We start from the raw sequence: 20,898 nt of genomic DNA, 5'->3' as shown, positions 1-20,898 counted from the left end.
AAAAAGTATAGTGTGTGCAATAAAGTTTGTCAGAATTCCTGCATCCTAAGAGGTGTTGTGTCTTCTGTCCTCGCCGACTCCGTCTCCCCTCAGGCAATCCTGTTCTGCTGAGGCTGGACCTCGGTAATTGTCCACTCCTATGTAACAGATCACCCTCCAAAAGTAGTGGCTTCTAACAGCAAGCATGTATGATCTCACATTTTCGGTGGGTCAGGAATCCTGGGGCAGCTTGGCTGGGTTCCTCAGGCCCAGGGTCTCTTTCACAAGTCTGCAAAGACTGCAGTTACCTCAAAACATGACTGGGGAAAGATTCACTTCTCAGCTCCAGGCTCACACAGCTGATGGCAGCTCTTGGGTCCTCACTGGTTATGGCCCAATAAGTTCTTGGCCACAAAGGCCTCAGGCCACACTAAAAGAACACTCACATTATGGCATGTAGGTTCCTTCAAAACCAGAGAGCAAGAGAGCCCACCACCCAAGACAGAAGTCACAGTCTTTAGTATTGTCATCTGGGAAGTGACAGCCCATCATTTTTGTTGTATTGTATTCATTAAAAGCAAGTCAGTACACTTGTTGGGAGGGGACTACACAAGGGCATGAATGAGGCAGGGATCATTGGGGACCATCTTAGAGGCTGCATACCATACGAGTCATAGAGAGGGGAGTATAAAGAATGAGAGGGGGGGCTTCCCTGGTGGCGCAGTGGTTGAGAGTCCGCCTGCCGATGCAGGGGACGCGGGTTCGTGCCCCGGTCCGGGAGGATCCCACATGCCGCGGAGCGGCTGGGCCCGTGAGCCATGGCCGCTGGGCCTGCGCGTCCGGAGCCTGTGCTCCGCGGCGGGAGAGGCCACAGCACTGAGAGGCCCGCGTAACGCAAAAAAAAAAAAAAAAAAAAAGAATGAGAGGGATAATAAGAGGGAGATAGAGGGAGAGAGAAGAGAGGAAAATAATAGAAAATAGAAAAAGAGCTTATAGATTTTGGTATGGAAAAAGTAGGCAAATTTTTTTTTTTTTTTTTTTTTTTTTTGCAATCTACGCGGGCCTCTCACTGTTGTGGCCTCTCCCGTTGCGGAGCACAGCTCCGGACGCACAGTCTAGCGGCCATGGCTCACGGGCCCAGCCGCTCCGCGGCATGTGGGATCTTCCCTGGACCGGGGCACGAACCCGTGTCCCTGCATTGGCAGGCAGACTCTCAACCACTGCGCCACCAGGGAAGCCCGCAAATTTTATTTGACTTGTGAATTAAGTATAACATATTTTATATTTACAGAATTAGTGTTTGTTTGTTTTGTTTTTAGATTTCACTTTGGATGGTGTTTTTATAGTTCAATTTGCAGATGGGTATGTATGATTTTTTTTTTTTTTTTTTACTTCAGTACTACAGTAAATTTATTCTTTGACTGCCAAAGTAGCCAGGAGGCTGTTTGCCCAGTCTTCCTAAGTCTATAGCAAATACCAGCTCCCTCTGCTTGCTGACCTCCTTTGGGCTTTCCCTTCCCAGGTGGGGGGGATACACATACTTCACAAGGGTGTTGACCCAAAACAAACTACCATATATTTCTCCAGCAAAGATGGCTTTATCCGGGATCTGCAGAGAACTACAACTCAGGATCTGCCACCATGGTGAGCCCCCGCACGGCAAGGGAAGGAGAATGCTTACCCAGAGCGAAAAAGGAAGTTGAGAGGGCTAGAATAATCAAAAAGGCCATGGCTTTTCCTTGGCTGAGTCCCTGCCAGGAAGAAGAGAAGTGGTCTTCTTCCTGTTTGGCTCTGCTATTGTCACAGGGCACAAGAACTCCCCCTCTGGTCTTCCAGCTCTACTTAATTGAGGTTTCTGTTTATTAATTTTTTACAAGGAGATGCAGTCATTCCATAAGAATTTATAAAGGAAGCTCTGAAATAAAAGTTAAAACTGGAATGAGTCACCAAGAGATTAAAAAAATTACTTCTTTGATCTTATTAGAATAAAAATAAGAAGCTCCCGTTGTGTTTCTAGTCTGATATAGAAAGAGCTTGCAAGTCATCTCTACCATTTTCTCAATAAGAAAAAAGCTGAACAACTGAAAAGCAGCAACTTTTTTAGGTACATCAGAGAACTGGACTCATAGGACAAATCACTGCCCCCAGAGTTAGAGAGACAGGCTTGCCCGTAGCAGAAGTCCACTGCTGGAGCCAGTCCTGGTGTTGTCACTCCAGCTGTCTTTGACGCATGGCCAGAGGTTCAGCATGGACAGGCTCGAGAGATACAAATGGGGGGCTGAAGGTGGAGGAGGTTTCATTGTTGGGGGGCCCTCACGCTTTTGTGACTTTCACTCCAGAAGCCCAACCAGGTTCTCTGGGCAAATAAAGAGGAAATAAAACACATTGTGCTTCTTCTAGGAGGAGGAAAAATACACCTACTTTGAAGTAAGTCCGGAGCGTTCTGTTCTCTTAACCAAAGCCTGCCTTCCATGGAAACAATTTACTAGAGCCTAACCTCCCTGGGGGACAGGGAAACCCCATCTCTAAACCCCTTCTAGCTTGCCTGTCCCAACTAAGGGGAAAGGAAACAGCTAAGAAACACTTGTGAAGGTCACAGCCCAGGAACACAAGCCCACTACAAGAGAGAGATTTAATCACTAGGCTATAGAACCCTTCCCCTCCCCCGACATTTACTACCACATCAAGCTGGCATTTCTGGCCTACCCTGGCACATACCAACTGGGAGAAGCCTTTAGGTGGACAATTGTGGTTCTTGCAGTAGAATGCCATCCATCAGCTTAAATTAGAACCGGTGGGACACCAAATAGCCTCCACTATGATGGCTGAGCAGAATCTCCTGACCCCTAATGTTACCCCCACACTGGGTTTGCCTCTTGCTGGGTGTTGAGACAAAAGATGCAATCAAGCCAAAGAGCAGAAGGAAGGATCTTTTTACTTCCAACAAGTAAGAAGAACACCGGGGGTATTTCCCAATGCAGTGTCTCCCGAACAGCAAAACTGGGGAAGTTTTAAGCTGAGGGTACATTCATATTCATGAAGGGAAAGAAGGTCACATCCTTCACAAGCGGAGGAGTCTAGGGCATAGGTAGCATCCTATCATCGAGTGTTATAGCCCCTGGAGAGAGATTCCAGGTAAAATGGAAACAGAGAGACAAAGGGCATTTTCTGCTGCCCAGAATGTCTCTAGCTTCCTGGAACTGGATCGATTTAAACCGAGTAGAAATGAACATCTGAGAAAAGATTAGGAAAGCAGTTGTCATATCTTTTAAGGGAAGGGAAAGGTGTCCCTAAACTCAGAGTCATCCTCAACCTCTCCCACACATCCTAGAGAGCACTGCTATTCTCGTGTGTGTCTCTTCCCAGAGTTAATAAGTGACAAACCAGGGAAAGGACTCAGGGTGCCAGGGTCAAGGGAACAAAGGTAACTGGGAGAAAGCTAACAGGGTAGCCTTTTCTGAGGAAGTTCCTGTCTGGCACAGGCTGCAACAAATCCATGAGTATGAGGGGCTCTAACCAGGATTGGGTAAATTTTAGGAAAGAATAATTTCAGAAGGAAACAGCGTGTGGTCTGAAGGAGATCATTTATTCATTTATCTCTTTCTAAATTTCCCTTCACAAGTATCTAATTTCCATACAAATATTCCATAAAGGTAGAATAAAGAGATAATGGAACAATTTTAATTTGTTATAAAAGTCACTCATAATTACTTTAAAAGATACCCTTGTTTTTTAACTTCCTGTATCCTAAAGACTAGCACCAAATACCCTCTGCGTTTTCAACGCTTACCCTGTGCATTTACAAATGAGAGACACAATATTTGCATACGTTAGAGAAGTTACCACAAAAGGACTCTTCTAGGCTCCCCTCCCATAAATACATGTTGCACTATACATGGACATACTGACACATACTTAAGTGCACCCACACAGAAGATGCATGCAGCTCCCAGAAATGAATATGTAAAAATGTGCACACAGGTCCAATTGCTTTTTAAGTCTTCTTAAGTTTGTTGTTTCAGCAAAGTGATGACATCTCTTCTAAACAGACACTAAAGACTCTCTCTTTTCCCTCTCTCTTTGCCAGGCTAATCCTGAAAGGATGGCGGTGAAGGAGATCATGGCAGTTGCCCAGTTCCCTGCCCTAAGTGCGGAGGGTCCCTCTCAAACACTCTTCCATACAGGGTCAGAACCAAGAAAGGCAAAGGGGCTCCGCCTCAGCTCTGCAGACGTCCATCTCCTGAAACCCAATCAAAGAAAGCAAAGGATTAACTTCAGTGCAGAGTTGGTTCCAGCCCAGAAGCCTTCTCTGACAACATCACTCTAAAAGCAACATGAAATAGTCAAAAGCACACAAAATTTGGAGTCAGAAGACCCCTGTTTCAGCTCTACATATCTAATAGTATCAGAGGGACTTTGGATGAACATGTAGCAAATAAATCTATTGCCCTGAGGATTAAGTAAGATAATGTATAAAAACGAGGATTTTTTTTAATTCATGAAACTATACAAAGTATCAATTATTACTATCATTATTATAACTATGCAGAATAATGACCCCATGAAATAAGTTATAGATGCATTATTTAATGTATTCAACTTGAACCTTCTCCACTATGCAAAAAAGGAAAACATTAGTTGCCGGCTTTCATTGGCAATCAATATTTTTATTTTAATTCTTCCATAATCTCCTTGTTCCCTTGGATCTCAAAATCACATTTATGTAGAAAAATAAACCCCAAATTCTCCACCACAGCCTAAGGACAGTCTAGAACCACAACTTGTCTTCCATATCATAGCTTCTTTGTATAAGTTGCTTGAATAAGGTGAACGACAATGTTGCCATGTTGTCTCATTATTTCAACGGGTTTCATTATGCCAGTCTACTGCATCTGTTCAAAGGCATTTATCCTCCTCAAAATCTCCTACCTCATAATGTCTTTCAGGGGCAAGCTGACTCTCACTAAGAATGATCTGTGGGAAAACATAACTCATTCCAAATGTGCCACTGAGGGAGAATTCTTCAAACTTGGTAAAAGCTGACCCCGCAGGCTCTCCACAAGTTCTCAGGTCAGTGGTTTGACACTTCAGTAATGTGCATACCTGTGTAGGAAAAGAAAAGTGGTTGGAAATCTTGGAAATATTTTCTCAGCTAAAAATCCAATTTCAAAGAATAGAAGAATATTTGTTAAGTTGCCTCTTAAGTAGTTTTTTTTTCAATTGCAGCTCATAATCTATTAGTAAATCCTAAAATTAATTTAGTGAGTCAAGATTAGCCCTTTTTTCAATGAAGCAAAATGGAGTAGACTAGAATTTTCAAAATTAGAGTATGTTGGTTATAATTTCTAATTCTGATTTGAATTATTATTATTATTTTTTTTTTTTCGGGTCACAGGCCTCTCACTGTTGTGGCCTCTCCCGTTGCGGAGCACAGGCTCCAGACGTGCAGGCCCAGCGGCCATGGCTCACGGGCCCAGCCACTCTGTGGCATGTGGGATCTTCCCTGACCGGGGCACGAACCCGTGTCCCCTGCATCGGCAGCAGAATCTCAACCACTGCGCCACCAGGGAAGCCCCGATTTGAATTATTTTATAAAATGTTTGTTTCAATTAAATATCTCTTTTAACTCAGTCATACATCTTGACTGTGCTTGTTTATGATGTGAAATGGACTTCTTGCTCTGGACTCTAGATGAAGACAGTTTGCAAAACACAGCTCTAAAGTAACCTGACAGAAAAAGAGAGTATATGGGGGTTGTAGCTTTTTAAACTTGAACCCAGTCTGCTGAGAACTAATCAATCTGCTTCATGTTTTTACCTTGCAGCTCTAATTCTGTTCTCACTAAGACTGAACAAATAATGTGTTCTAGGGAGAAAAGTTCAGTGACAAATGTAACACCATTCCAATTAACTGAATCCAGCACAATTCTTCAAGAAATGCAATGATGACCTAGAAGACAAATCAGTAGAAGAGCCATTCTAACATATTTGAGTGTTTCTACCTGTAAGTAATACTTCTACCATGCGCAGTCTGTCAAAGGCACCTAGTGCATACACCTCATTGGTTCGTTTCTCAGACATCTTGTAAGTTAAGTGACAACACAGGTCTTTCTGACAAACTGTGTAATTTCCTGTGTCTCTCTTAAGCTTAGTGAAGGTGAACGCATCAAAATAAATCATCCCTGGAAAATTCAACCGTTCACATAAGAATGGCTTGACACCTCTGGCATAAGCACTCCAGTGAACAGCTGCAGAGTAACTGGGTTCTCTTCGAGGCCAGGACTTCAATTCTGAGAGCATCCGCTGGCCACTCTGTTTCCACGTCATAGTAATACACTTTGACAGCCTCTGGGGAGCAGATTCTACTTTCTACGGGTGACATAAAGAAACACAAATATTGGTTTCAAATTTTGCATGGTGACAAACTAATAGAATGACTTCCATAAGAACTGAAATATAAAGTTATGAAAGCATAAGCATTTTCAAGATAAGGAGGGAGAGAGCTTTACATTGACCTAAATTCCAATTTGACTCTGAGTCCTCCGTATGGGACAGCTTACACTGAAACTATATGACTTAGATAGCTTTTTTTTTTTTTTTAACTTAAACTCCCCTTTCTTTAGCCAATTTAACAGTAAACCAGAAAATCTCTCAAACATGAAGAACAATTTTAGCTCTCCACTAACCTATCTAATTTATGTGTTTGAGATTCTTCACCTGGGTCAATGAAGAACAAAGCTGCTTTACCTTGAAAGTGGAGGGGAGGCTGCTTTACCTTGAAAGTGGATACTCTAAAGGATAAACTCTAAAAACCTGATTAAGTCTAAACTGATTTTATCACCTCAACAGCAAGATTTATTTCAATATTACTCGTGGATGTTAGCTGCAGCGTTCTTTAGCTCTGGCTTTGCTTTTTTTATGTAACTTGAGTTCTCTCTAACTCCAATTTCCCCTCGCGTGAAACTGAGAATATAATGTTTGCCTCCTTCTTTACTCCCAGGAATAATGTTCCTTAAATAATGTTGGTATAGAAGCCCATGCTCTTATTAATTTTGTGACGTTGGAGTTAATAGAAGAATCTTTAAAGAAAAGCGTGGCTTGAAAATGAATGAAGGCTTCCCAAGACTGTGGCTGCCTGTTGGGGCAGAACCAGGGTGAGGTACGTGTCATGTGTGTGCTCGTGTTGTGGGTATTGGTAGCAAGCAGGTTGACTCCCAGGGCTCGGGCTCATGCCGGGTGGAAGGGGACCGCCGAGAGGAGGGGCAGCGTGTTGTACCAGGCCGTGGGGTAGAGAATGCTGTCGACCTGAAACTCTTCCACCACCATCACAGCTGGGTCATGAGAAAAAATGTCAAAACAAGTGAAAATGCCAAACTTCCCAAAGGGAGCGTCAAAAGTCACAAGTTCTGAGTCCTTGGGGAAATCAAATTGAATTTCAGGTGCAAAAAGATTGTACTGTTAAGCGAAATGCACAGAAGGGGAAGATTAGTAAGAAAACTCTCAAATAGAAGTGATCAGTATCTTCAAAATCTTTTCTTGCACGCATGTTGGTGTGCATACTTAAAACTGTTACACATAAATTAGTGTAAATTATACCCAGTATACCACTGTGAGTTTTCTCACTGTGACATTCATCAGAACACTTGATTTTCCCACAGCCTATGAATCAACCAATGAGTTCATAGCTACAAATGATATTTTATTTATAATTAATTAATTAATTTATGGCTTCGTTGGGTCTTTGTTGCTGTGCATGGGCTTTCTCTAGTTGTGGCGAGCTGGGGCTACTCTCCGTTGCTGTGCATTGGCTTCTCATCGAGGTGGCTTCTCTTGGTGCGGAGCACGGGCTCTAGGCGTGCGGGCTTCAGTAGTTGTGGCACGTGGGCTCAGTAGTTGTGGCTTGCGGGCTCAGTAGTTGTGGCTCGCGAGCTCTAGAGCGTAGGCTCAGTAGTTGTGGTGCATGGGCTTAGCTGCTCCGCGGCATGTGGGATCTTCCCGGACCAGGGAACACGTGTCCCCTACATTGGCAGGTGGATGCTTAACCACTGTGGCACCAGGGAAGCCCCTACAAGTGACATTTAAAAGGTGAATATTTGTCTTAAAATCACTTGAAATTTTGAACCTCACAAATTTCTGATGGTTTTCCACTCTATTCTTTAAATACCAACAGCACTGTCCATGTGAAGTCTAACATGGTAATAAAATAAACTTTGTCATGTCTCCCCACGGTACTGCTAGGTCTATGTAAGTGAGGTGACGTAGACTGGAACTTAATTTAGACAATGTAATAGCTAAACCTTGTTAATTAGTAAACCATTAGAATTTTTTTTCCAGCTTGATTATTGCTCCCAAACTCCAACTACCTTGGGCTCAGAACAGCCTTATGTTCTGCTCACGTTTCTATTTGGCCTGATGTGTGCATATGTGCTCAGGCAACACCCCACCCCCACCCGACCAGTGAGCATCCCAAGCTCCTCGGCCCTCGGCTCAGAGGGTAGCCCATCCTTCATCCCCAGGTGATCGACTTGAAGGCGGCATGTGGCTGATTTGGAGTCAAGGAAGGCTAAGGTTTTTGCAGGGTTTCTAGGAAAGAGAAATGCAGTCTTCCTCTGGATTTTGTTGCTATTAGGATATGTGCTTTGTGATGAGCAGCCATGTGGCTTCTGAAAGGACAGTCTTCCTGGGAAAAAGTTGTAACAAAGGAATAAGAGAGCTAGAGGGATGGATGACATCTTCTGGGCCTCTGAGGGACAGACTACATTGGAAACTAGACCTACCCTTTCTATGATTTATATTTTCTCAGGTACCTAAGCAAGGAAATTCTGTGCTGTTGTTTTTTTAAGCCAATTTCAGTTGGGGGGTGGTTTTCTATCATTGCAATCAAAAAAGTCCTAATGAAATGAATGACTACAGCTTAATACCAAATGTTACAAAATTGGGTCAAAAAACTAACTCTAGTACTAAATCTTGTGATGAAACTGAGCATTTCTCCTTTCTCAGTGAATATTAAAATCCTTGTGCAGCTATTAGCACATCTGCTTTAATAGTCTGATAGATTTGGGCTTCCCTGGTGGCGCAGTGGGTGAGAATCTGCCTGCTAATGCAGGGGACACGGGTTCGAGCCCTGGTCTGGGAAGATCCCACATGCCGCGGAGCTACTAGGCCCGTGCACCACAGCTACTGAGCCTGCGCGTCTGGAGCCCGTGCTCCGCAACAAGAGAGGCCGCGATAGTGAAGAGGCACGCGCACTGCGATGAAGAATGACCCCGCTCTCCACAACTAGAGAAAGCCCTCGCACAGAAACGAAGACCCAACACAGCCAAAAATAAAATATATAAAAATAAATAAATAAATAGTCTGGTAGATTCTATTTTATGACTAATTCAAATTCAGAACGCTTATATGAAATCAAAGTAAGTTAAATCCCTTTTTCAACTAAAGGTAATAATTCAGAAACGCATTCACAACAGTTCCCTCACCAGCATTCACAGACAAATATACCTAGATATCACAAACAATAGAAGTAAATCGAGGGGTTTCTCTGGTGGCGCAGTGGTTGAGTCCTCCTGCCGATGCAGGGGACACGGGTTCGTGTCCCGGTCCAGGAAAATCCCACGTGCCGCGGAGCGGCTGGGCCCGTGAGCCATGGCCACTGAGCCTGCACATCCGGAACCTGTGCTCCACAACGGGAGAGGCCACAACAGTGAGAGGCCCGCGTACCGCAAAAAAAAAAAAAAAAAAAAGAGAGAGAGAGAGAGAAGTAAATCAAGCTTAGCTAAGGCACAAGTAATTCTCACTTTGTGGAAGGGTCCACCAGCCTACCCTCAGAATCAAACACCACATCAGTGTTGTATTGGTAACGACCATCAGGGGGACACTGAGGGTCACTGGCATTGCATGGCTTCTCATTCCAAATATTTGCCACAATGTAGATAGAGTTGTCCTTGGCCAGACAGCTGAGCCTTTCTTGCACTGGGCTGCGGCCAAACCTAATTCAATAGATACTGCCTTAAACTCACTGTGTGTTAGTGATTTTGGAACTTCCAAAGTGATACTTCATTTGCCCGTTACCTGTAACACACAACAGCTCTAGGTTAAGAATCAACCATAAAGATTTAAAAACTCACATGTAATACAATCTTCTTCTTTATGAAAACTAACGTATTTTTTAACTGACAGATTCAGGATGGCAGGGCAAGACTGAAGCACAGAGAAAACTGAGGGGGAAGACGAGAAAGAAGAGAAGCAACACATTTTCTTATGATGTTCTCCTAGGAGCACAAATGAAGGGCTTGAAATTTAACACTTTTCTAATGGGGAGGACCTTTTCCATAATCCAAGCCACAGTCCTACCAGGAGGCAGTATAGAGTTGGGCCCAGGCAGATCATCTTCTACAGAGAACAAATGCAGCATTAGGTACTAGAAATATTTTTAAAAAGGAAAGAAAAGAAAAGGAAAAAAGAATTTCACTATGCAGTCTCAGTGTCCCCATTTGTCAATGCAACATAATAGCTTCCCTTCTATCTTAGAGGGCCCTTGAGTGAAACCCTGGGATAAATACAGACTATGAAATTGCTTTTCGGAGTAATGCCCAAACCACCCACCTTGGGGATGTTTACCCTAGAAATAAGAAGGGAGTGAGGTGAGGAAATAGCTGGGATTAGAGCTGGCTTCAAATAATTGAAAGATTCTAATTTGAAGAAGATGAGTCACGTATCTTAATATATGATAGGCGCAGTATGAACACCAAAGGAAGTTATAGATAGATGATTTCCGTGGAAAATAAGATTAAAATTTCTAGCAACCAGAACACGCTAGAAGTAGATTCACTAGTCACTGGAAATTTCAAGTATAAGATGGTGCTTCCAGGCACTCAGAAGCCCATTCTGTTAGTGTGGCTCAGTGGAAATGGCTGTGTTTGAATTCCAGCCAGGCTAATTACCAATTGTGAAACCTTAAGCTCCCTTCTATTCTTTTTTTTTTTTTTTGCGGTACGCGGGCCTCTCACTGTAGTGGCCTCTCCCGTTGCAGAGCACAGGCTCCAGATGTGCAGGCTCAGTGGCCATGACTCAGGGGCCCAGCCGCTCCGCAGCATGTAGGATCTTCCCGGACCAGGGCACGAACCCGTGTCCGCTGCATCGGCAGACGGACTCTCAACCACTGCGCCACCAGGGAAGCCCTCCCTTCTTTTCTTCATATTTAAAATGGGAATAGGGACTTCCCTGGTGGCGCAATGGTTAAGAATCCACCTACCAATCCAGGGTACACGGGTTCGAGTCCTGGTCCGGGAACATCCCACATGCTGCAGAACAACTAAGCCCGTGTGCCACAACTACTGAGCCAGCACCGGAGTGCTGGCTCAGGAGTTTCTGTTCTGTTTGGTAACATAACAGCATGCTCATACACTGCAGTGATAAAAGTGTCCTGTGCCAACACTCAGGACAAAGATGGCTAAAATGGCACCACATTTTGGAAAATATGATATAATCATAGCTAAAACTTAATGCGCTTTGATAAACTCAGATTCTTGTACTTTGTATCACTGGAAAAACTTTTATGTTAAAGACCTTCCTGTCTGCTACCACCTATCTGTACTTCCTCATATCTGTACTTCCTCATGAATAGATTACACAGCACGGGGTTGAGAAAGAATATTGTGAAAGAAGTACATCATCAGATGGACTCAAGTGTGCGATGTTGTTTTTGGCATCGTTCAGAGGTCAACCCAACTCTAAAAGTGAAGTTAATGAGCCAGACAGATTAGTCCACCCCATTCCAAAACACACTGGCTGTTAAACTCTTTTCTTTTAATAAAATATATTTTCCTAGTAGTTCAATGCTTCCATTAATAGGGCCAATATGGGATCACTGTAGTAAGAGCTATCGTAGCAACAATTTGTGAAAATTTACATATTTAGCTGTAAGAGACAGAACAGAGTGTTAGGCAAGCCCTGGTTTTAACAGAGCTCACAAAATGGCTCACAAAATATACATGCAAGTGACTGAACGCAATGTTCATGACCAGTGACCATAAATGCTTGCGTTTATAAGAAGCTATCAGCAGAAAACACAGGCAGGACTGCCTAATAATCTGAGATATTAGAACTTTACCTGAACACTGTGCAAAGCATAGATAGATGATAATGTGGTCAATGATGGCAAGTGCCCAACAGGTTAAAACTCCGGACCTCTTGGGAACCCAGCTAATGCTGTGGAGTTCATGTGCAGAAAACATAAACTCCAGGGAGCTAGGCTCTGGGATCATACAATTTCTTCATCTTTATAGAATATGCTCATTTTCCAAGTGAACCCCTTTTCCGTAAATACTTATACTAGCACATCGCTCAAAATCTAATTTTCAAGAGGTTGTTTCCTTATGCCTCATCTGATGTAGGGAAACTGGTAGGTTTGGGATATTTGTGCCTTTTGTTTCTTTGGTTGCTTCGGGCCTCTCTCACTGTTGTGGCCTCTCCCGTTGCAGAGCACAGGCTCCGGACCCGCAGGCTCAGCGACCTCGGCTCACGGGCCCAGCCGCTCCGCGGCACGTGGGATCCTCCCGGACCGGGGCACAAACCCGCGTCCCCTGCCTCGGCAGGCGGACCCTCAACCACTGCGCCACCAGGGAAGCCCTTAAGCCCTTTAATTCTAATAACTTTTTTCATTATCTGAATATGCCTTTATTCTCCCAGACCGCCTGGTGAGTTTCCATGTGTCCTTATGAAATAATATCCATCAGACACAAATTCATTTCAGAAAAAATTATTCGAGGGCAAGATGAGACCTGTGTAAGACAGATAAATTGCTTTAGAATGAGAAGGAACTTATTTTCATATGTCAAGTTGAAATTCTATCTGTTGCTTCAGTTGACCTGACTTTCTGAATAGAAGCAAAAAGAAACAAAGGAATTTCCCTTCACTCTCCCTAATATCAGGAAGTATACCAACTTTTTATTATGTTGAAATCAATAGAAACTTGCATTAAATATTTCGATAGCAAGTGTCGTTAGTAATGCCTTTGCCTCATTTGTACATAAGGAGTAGGGATTGTGGATGCAAATTATTTAAACGAGGTTTGAACATAAACATTCAAGTACATAATTTGAATGACAATTCAAAATTATTGTGGGATTAGGAAGTTTAGAGTCTAAAGTTTTGTATTAAAATAAATATAATTCTGCCTTTTAATATGTAAGGTACAAATTTTAAATGAGAGAAGGGCCCGTAGAATAAAATCTCTAAGTTTGTTGGCTCTCCCCAGGTCCTTAGTTCCAATATCCATTATAAAACCTGCTTTCTATTTTTATCATCAGAGCCCTGACTCTGTGGCCAAGAGTTACTCTTACAAGGCCCTCCATCAGCCCTTGTGATCTCACTTCTCCCAACCGAATCTTCAATCAATACTGTAAACTATTGAGTTCCCTTAACCCTTGCTCTCATTAAGTGAAATGCTTCCCATGTGTATATCAAATTAAGGCAGATAATCAGAGCCTTCTCCCACTCAGTCCCATTTTATCTTTCCTGTTCTTAGCTAAGACCACCCTTCTTATTATATTTTAATACGCTTACTACCGCTCTGATCCTGGGTTGATTCCTCGCTAAATCCTGACCTTCCAACTCAAGTTTCTCACCTCTCACCTCTGTTGCTGTTCGCTTCTCTGAACTCTGAATGCACTTATGGTCAGTAGCCACGTTATTCATTACTTTTCGTTCTGTATTCTACCGTCTTGCCCCCATAGCAGATCCTTTTCTATCTCATACCCTTAACTACCCTCTATGAACTGAAAACTACTGTCTCTATCTTTAGCTCAAACTTCTCTCCTGAACTCCAGGATTGTTTATCCAACTAAATAGACTTCCACAAGCTCCTACAAAGCATCAGTCCACTTGGCAGCATCCATGCCTATGAAGTCCACCTCCCCTCCTCTCACTGTCAATGACTACTCATGCCTCTCTATATGTCCTTTCCCTATCCTTGTCCACCAGATCCCAAAGACATTTGCTTCAGAAATTCTCTCTCTTCCTCCTTATCATCAATTTTTCTTTCTCTATTGGGTTAATTCCATCAGCATACAAATATCCTGTTGTATTTCTTACCTTAAATAAAAACAAAACAAAACCCTCTCTTGATCTGACAACCCCTTCCAGTTCCTGTCTCATTTCTCTGTTCTGTTGTACGACAGAGCTCTTCTACATGGTTGTATATACTCTCTGTCTTAATTCCTTCCTTCCCATCAGGACTTTGTCCCCATGACTTCACCGCCTTGTCAAGGTCACCACTGATCTCTGCGTTACTGAGTTAGTTGACATGCTGGCAGCATTTGACACAGCTGTGTCATTTTTGAGATACTTTCTTCGTCCACAGTTTCCTGGTTTTCCTCATTCTTTCTTATTGGTTTTTGTACTTACTTACTTCAGAGTCTTTTGTGGGCTTTTTTCTTCCTGCTTCCTTCTCATCATCCCTAACCTCTCAACGATGTTTGCCTTGGAGTCCAATTCTTAGAAGTCTTCTGTTCCTATCTACACTCATCCATTTTGTGGCTCTAAATACCATTTATATTGTTAGTGATTCAAAGATCTCTATCTCTATTTCAGACCTCTCCTTGAACTCCAGACTTCTGTGTCCTAAAAATTTTGTCTGCCCAGAATCTCCAGTTGGATATATAAAGGCGTGTCAAATCAACATAAACAAAGCTGAGCTTTTGACCTTCCATTTCCGACATTCCTGAAGTTAGTCTTTCAGATCTCAGTTAACGGCTTCTTTAAACTACCAGTTGTTGAGGCCAAAGCCCTTGGAGTTATCCTTCCTTCTATCTTTGTCTCTCAGTCTACACATGTTCAATCAGGAGGTTCTTTCACTACTGCAGCTCTGGTCCAAGCCCATCATCATCTCCGTCCTGGATTATTCCAATACCCTGCTACCTGTCTGTGACGCCACTTCTTATATTTTGCACAACAGCAGTTAGAGTGATCCTATTAAAATGTAAAACTAATTGTGTCCATCTGCTCAAAAACTTCCAAAGGCCTCCTACCTCACTTTTCAGAGTAAAAAGCCAAGTTCTTGCAATGGCTGCAAGATCCAGCCTTCTCTTACTTCTAGCATCAATTCCTAGTGATTTCCTCCATGTTCATTTGGCTCCAGTTGTATTGGCCTTGGCCTCCTTGATGTTCCTCAATGTGTTATTCTGCCACCACTACCCGGAAGGAACTATTAGAATCGTCTCCTATATGGCTACCCTACATTTAGAATTTTCCCTTCTTATCTATCCTCCAACCTACTAGCCAAGTAATTTTTTCTGGAAATTTAGTTGATTTACAAAGTTGTGTTAATTTCTGCTGTACAGCAAAGTGATTCAGTTATACACATATATACATTCTTTTTTTGTATTCTATTCCACTATGGTTTATCATAGGATATTGAACATAGTTCTCTGTGCTATACAGTAGGACCTTGTTGTTTATCCATTCTGTATATAAAAGTGCAAAGTAATTTTTAAAACTATTTAGTTCATCATGATACTTGACTCTAAAATCCCTCAATGAGTCTTTTAGCTTCAGGATAAAGTCCAGACTTCATTTGTGCTTCAACGATCTGGCCCCCGCCTATCTTTCTGGCCTCATATTCTTCCATTGTCTCTCCTTACCCTTCCTCCTTTTACCCTCCCCCAGCCTCAATATATTGGTCTCTACTTGCAGCATGCCATTCTTCCATGTCTTTGTATGCATGACTCTCTCTACCTAGGATGTTCTGATTGACTTACCCAACTGGTCTCTGACAACTCTCTTGTCTTCCAAGGCAAAATTGACCCATTATAATATTCTGTGATGTTCATTACATGTATTAAATGAGATAGTTGAAAATGCATAAGACAGTGTAAGGCATATTCTACTTGCTCAATTTTTTTTTTTTGCGGTACGCGGGCCTCTCACTGCTGTGGCCTCTCCCGTTGTGGAGCACAGGCTCCGGACGCGCTGGCTCAGCGGCCATGGCTCACGGGCCCATCCGCTCCGCGGGCATGTGGGATCCTCCCGGACCGCGGCACGAACCCGTGTCACCTGCATCGGCAGGTGGACTCTCAACCACTGCGCCACCAGGGAAGCCCTCAATATTTGATTATTATGATAAAGAGTGACAATAATGATGGTGGTGTTCTGTCTCCTAGACTGAGATTCTTAGAAAAGAAACTTTTGTTTTATTCATCATCACCATCCAGCACAAGACCTTCCTGGCCAGTTGTAGGAATCAAAAATAAGTTGTTGGACTTCTTAAGATGCACAGGGAGATATGTACAAGAATGCTCAGAGAAGCTTTTTTTATAATAGGAAATAATATTAATAATAAGCATAATAGGTAAAAATCCCAAAAGTAAAAGACCTAAGCATCCATTGAGCTGGACTAAACCACAGAAACAAATACAGGGACAAAGACTGTTGAAACGGGTGATTCAGAGTCAGCTGATGTTACCTTTTGATTCAGTTTGTCACTGAGAATTCACATAAGTTCCACAAAGTATATATTTGAGATCAACAATATACGTGTCCACAAAGCCTCTTCTCCCAGAGGTGCACCCAAAGTTTATGGTTTCAGCAGCCCTCCTGTACTGAAGAGCATAGCAGCTCAGAGGAAGCCAGAGAATGGGCCTGCTGCTTTTTCACTGATGTCTGTGTGAGAGGCCATGACAACATGCCTGGGACCACCACTGTATCACAGTTGATTGCTTCCACTTTTTGTCCTTTACTATATTATCAAGCTTACCCAAGATTTCAGTGCAGTGGGTTTGGCCGTGCCCACCATATTCATCAGTAGGAGAGAAGACAAATGAATACTGTCTTATCCATTGTATCAGACGATATGCAACCAGGAAAACAGAATCCACACCAGTTATTTTAAGAGAATTTAACATAGGGATTTGGTTAAACAGGTATTTGATGAATGAAGGACAAAAAAGGAACACTGAGGTAACACAGACAGGATGACTGAGGAAAGCAGCTACCACTCCTGATATACGTGAACAAAGGGAAGAGGACGGTGCAGGAGCTAGAAGCTTTCCAGGGGGCCCTGTGGAGCTGTCAGAGCCCTAGGGAGAGGGTGCTCTTCAGCTGCTGCTGATAAGCCAGCACCTCAGAGGAGGGCCTCCACAGAGCTGGGACTCATCCCTTAAGGAGACACTGGTTGGTGCTGGTATTTTTTTTTTTTTTTTTGCCGTACGCGTGCCTCTCACTGTTGTGGCCTCTCCAGTTGCGGAGCACAGGCTCCAGACGCGCAGGCTCAGCTGCCATGGCTCAGGCACCCAGCCGCTCCGCAGCAAGTGGGATCTTCCTGGACCGGGGCACGAACCCGTGTCCCCTGCATCGGCAGGTGGACTCTCAACCACTGCACCACCAGGGAAGCCCCGGTGCCGGTATTTTTGAGGGAGGGTAATGACGCTGGTTCTGAAAGTATGGAAAAAACTGAAAACTAGAACCAAGTGCTACTGGAACAAACTACTGCTGTCAGGTACAGTACTGATGATGGGACGACACTGATAGGTGAGCAAACAGAAGTCTCTCCACTCCTCGTCCAATCTTCTGTTTCCCTCTAGCGTCCTCTATTGGCAGAACCTAACAGGGAGCCAGGTGACAAAGAAGAAATATGTTTGCCTAGTCCCAGCCTCATCATCACAAAGAAGAATACAGAAAGGTGGTTTAGAGCTGAGAGACAATAGCTGAATAACGGGCACACTAAGGCAACTGTACAACGTACACTGTGAAAATGCACGAGGTAGGTTGATGCTTGTTTGCATAGATAAAGCTCAAAGTTTCTCTTGTAAAAATAAGAAATATGTAGAATGATATGTATAATTTGATGCCACGTATACAAAATCTTAAAAAATGCAAAATAGTACTAAGGTATTTATGTACATATGTAATAAACTACCGAGAAGTCATGGGAATGATCTAAAATAACCTTAGGATAATGACTTCCTCTAATAAAAGCAAACAGGAAAAGGAGAAGAATGCAATTGGAAGGAAATACAAAAGGAGCCCATTCTGTTCATAACACCTTATTCCATAAACGGAGCAGAGGGTACATATTCTTTCACTTAATTTCTTGTACTATCACTTTATCATCTTTTCTAGTATATTTGGATCCCTTTCAAATTAGTTAGATGTTTAATTGATGAATAGGTTCCTAGCCACGAGGCATGAGTTAGGACTTAATAGTAAGGCACATATCTGCCCTCCAACTACACACTTCCTACTTCTATTTTCATGTAGTCAAGAGCATATTTATATTAGATGTCTCCCAGGAGGAATAAATTATAAGCAATTGCTTTTCCATCATGTCCAAATGACAATGCTGTCACAATTCACTGATATGTTCTATGAATTGCTAAGACACTTAAATCGAAATTCATATATGGTCATATCGGAAGCGTGATCTGGTCAGTGAAAGATTTATATCTTGTACAGTAGGATCTACAGAACTATCATGTCCTAAATACAAACAGACACCCATTCTGGGCACCTGTTCTCTCTGTTCTTAGTAATTTTTTTTAGTTCATTCAGCAGCTTTGTTTCAGGCACTGTGCCATACATTAGAAATACATCATGGTGAGTAAGCATGGTTTCTGTCCCTGAGAAGTTCATTTCAGTGGTAAATATATCAAATGTGATGCTTTTTATAACATGAAGTGTTACTAGTACTTACCAGTGCCATGAGGGTTGTAAGAATTTAAAATGGACGTAAAGTCTTGTAGGAATAATTTATTTTAGGCCTCACATTCTTTGCTTTAAAATCTACCATTTCTTATATTTTTAATTAAGTCTTAGATTTCTCTTGCTCTGGCTTTTCAATTCTAGCACATGGAACCTTACCTGTAATCTTGAAGTTGCTATGGTGGACCTCCTAATTACAGATAAGAGAAGGGTAGGCTAAATGCAGGTGGGTGGGGAATGAAAGTCAAACAAAAAAGCCACCTGAAGTGTATTCTATGTAAGGTCTGATGCCCAAAACATTAAATTCCTGTCCTATCACTGGTAACCACGTGAGTGTCCTTGTAAAGTTGTCTATGAAAACCCCCATTTTAGCCTTCTGGAATTCAAATATTTTATATGTCTGCTATACCCACTCTTCATTTATAAAGCCCTTCTGGCTCTTTAGTCATCCTGGGTAACTGCATTTAAGTTTGCACTTCTGATTCTAGAAGATATATAAACGGCCATTTTTCTTTATCATAAAAAATGAGTATTGGCCTTTTTTGCCTCTTTTCTCTTTGTTCATAAAAATCAGACTCTCTTAGGAAACTCATCTTCAAACAGTATAATGAAAAACTCAGTATTAGCAATCTCCTAAAACATTTTCATTCTTTATTATTTATTTTATTAAAAAGATTGAATTTATAGTGTAAAATGACCTTAGCATAAGAATTCCTGAGTCTCCAGCTAATGGACTGAATTTCGAGAGTTCAACAGGAATAAGTGAAGGGTAGCGTATCTTTCTAAAAATTAACATCTGGGATAAGAAGAAAAATGAAAAGTACATAAGAGGAGCAGGGAAACAAGGGCTCACAACTCTTATAACTGATCAAAGCTATCATCAGGGTTGTTCGATCCATATTTATATGAGGTGTCACAAGATATTTGAGGACAGGTAAATTAATATCATGCAGTTCATCCGTATTATTTTTCTCCTTTGACTTATCATCAAGTGACCTGGAAATTCTCTAGGAGATTGTTAAAATATCTTCTTTCCTCCTCCAAGTACTACTTCATGTCTCCAGGTCCAGTAACTCAAGAAATCCTCTTCCCAGTTGTTACTGTTTTTATTCAATACATCCAAATATCTTTTCAAGAATGCCTTTGTTAGAGGTATCTGTGTGTGGTTAAGTGCTTGAGTGTGTGTGTGTGTGTGTGTGTGTGTGTGTTATGACCATATTTACTTAAGCAGGCATCAACCCTAAGATATTTTTAGAACATTATCATCTATGAGATACCTAAGAGAGATGGTCAGAATGGAGTTAAAGAATGTGAATGGAATTTAAGAGAGGTCAAAACTGAGAAAAAAATGCCACTGGAAATCATTTATGTAGATGAATATGCTAACACCATGAGGATGGGTCAAAATGCAAAGAAGGAATAAAAAAGTAGAAAGTAGAGGTAGTGATCCTTGCAGAGTAGGCTGCGAATATATCACAGAAATTACTGGACTAGATATGACAGGTGCAGTGTCACAGAATGAATGGTAAAAAGATCAAAGAGAATGCATAGACCATGTCCCAGTACCTAGTGCCTGGAACATAGTATGAAATCAACAAATGCTATGTGAATGAAAGAACAAAAGACAGAGAGTGAGCCCTGAGGGAAGGAAGCTGAAGGAACAGCTTTGCAGTACAGGTGCCCGCAACTGGGAAGCTGTGACAGCGCATTTTAGGAAGAATCCTGGTGAAATTCAGGATAGGTGGAAACTAGCACCTTGTTTATTCCCTCCAGAACCACAGGAGACTCGAGAACTAACATGAAATTTTAAGGTGAGACAGAAAGACGCTTATCACAGAAACTGGACTCTAACATCAGATTCGTTAGAAACTAAAGAGCTACTCCCTCAGGTGTATTTCCCTAAATCAATGCCAAATGAAACTACTTGAGTTGTTTGATAAAACACAGTGGGTGTGTGAAAACCACTGATGAGATATGGGTTAAAACATTGTGATACAATTTTGCAATTAAGTACTCTTTATTTTCCTTGGGACTTGTGCTATTTGTTTTTTATTTTTGTTTTTATTTTTAATGAGTTGAAATACAGCTGACAACTCTAAGTGTGAATGAAGGGAAGAACTGTCCCTTAGAATCTGTGAGGATATCCTTGCCTGTATCTTTCTCAAACCTGTGGGTTTAGTTTCAGCAGTCGACTGGAAGTGAAGTATCGTTGCCCAAGAGTCGC

At 42.2% G+C, this 20,898-nt stretch overlaps 1 protein-coding gene across 1 annotated transcript; it reads right to left on the bottom strand.

Annotated features, from left to right (window-relative positions):
* Window positions 1-3,550: 3,550 nt before the first annotated feature.
* Window positions 3,551-7,860, bottom strand: VNN3 (vanin 3). The gene is given in 5 exon segments (XM_032651679.1): window positions 3,551-4,227; window positions 4,910-5,082; window positions 5,981-5,993; window positions 5,995-6,288; window positions 6,290-7,860. Coding segments are annotated over 5 exon segments (681 nt in total). The 5' UTR covers window positions 6,361-7,860; the 3' UTR covers window positions 3,551-4,097.
* Between the last annotated feature and the right edge of the window lie 13,038 nt (window positions 7,861-20,898).

This window comes from Phocoena sinus, chromosome 12 (genome assembly GCF_008692025.1).
Source record: "Phocoena sinus isolate mPhoSin1 chromosome 12, mPhoSin1.pri, whole genome shotgun sequence".
In the NCBI taxonomy this organism is placed as follows: Eukaryota; Metazoa; Chordata; class Mammalia; order Artiodactyla; family Phocoenidae; genus Phocoena; species Phocoena sinus.
Note: the sequence above shows the minus strand (reverse complement) of the source record. Positions and strands in the feature narration are given on the sequence as shown.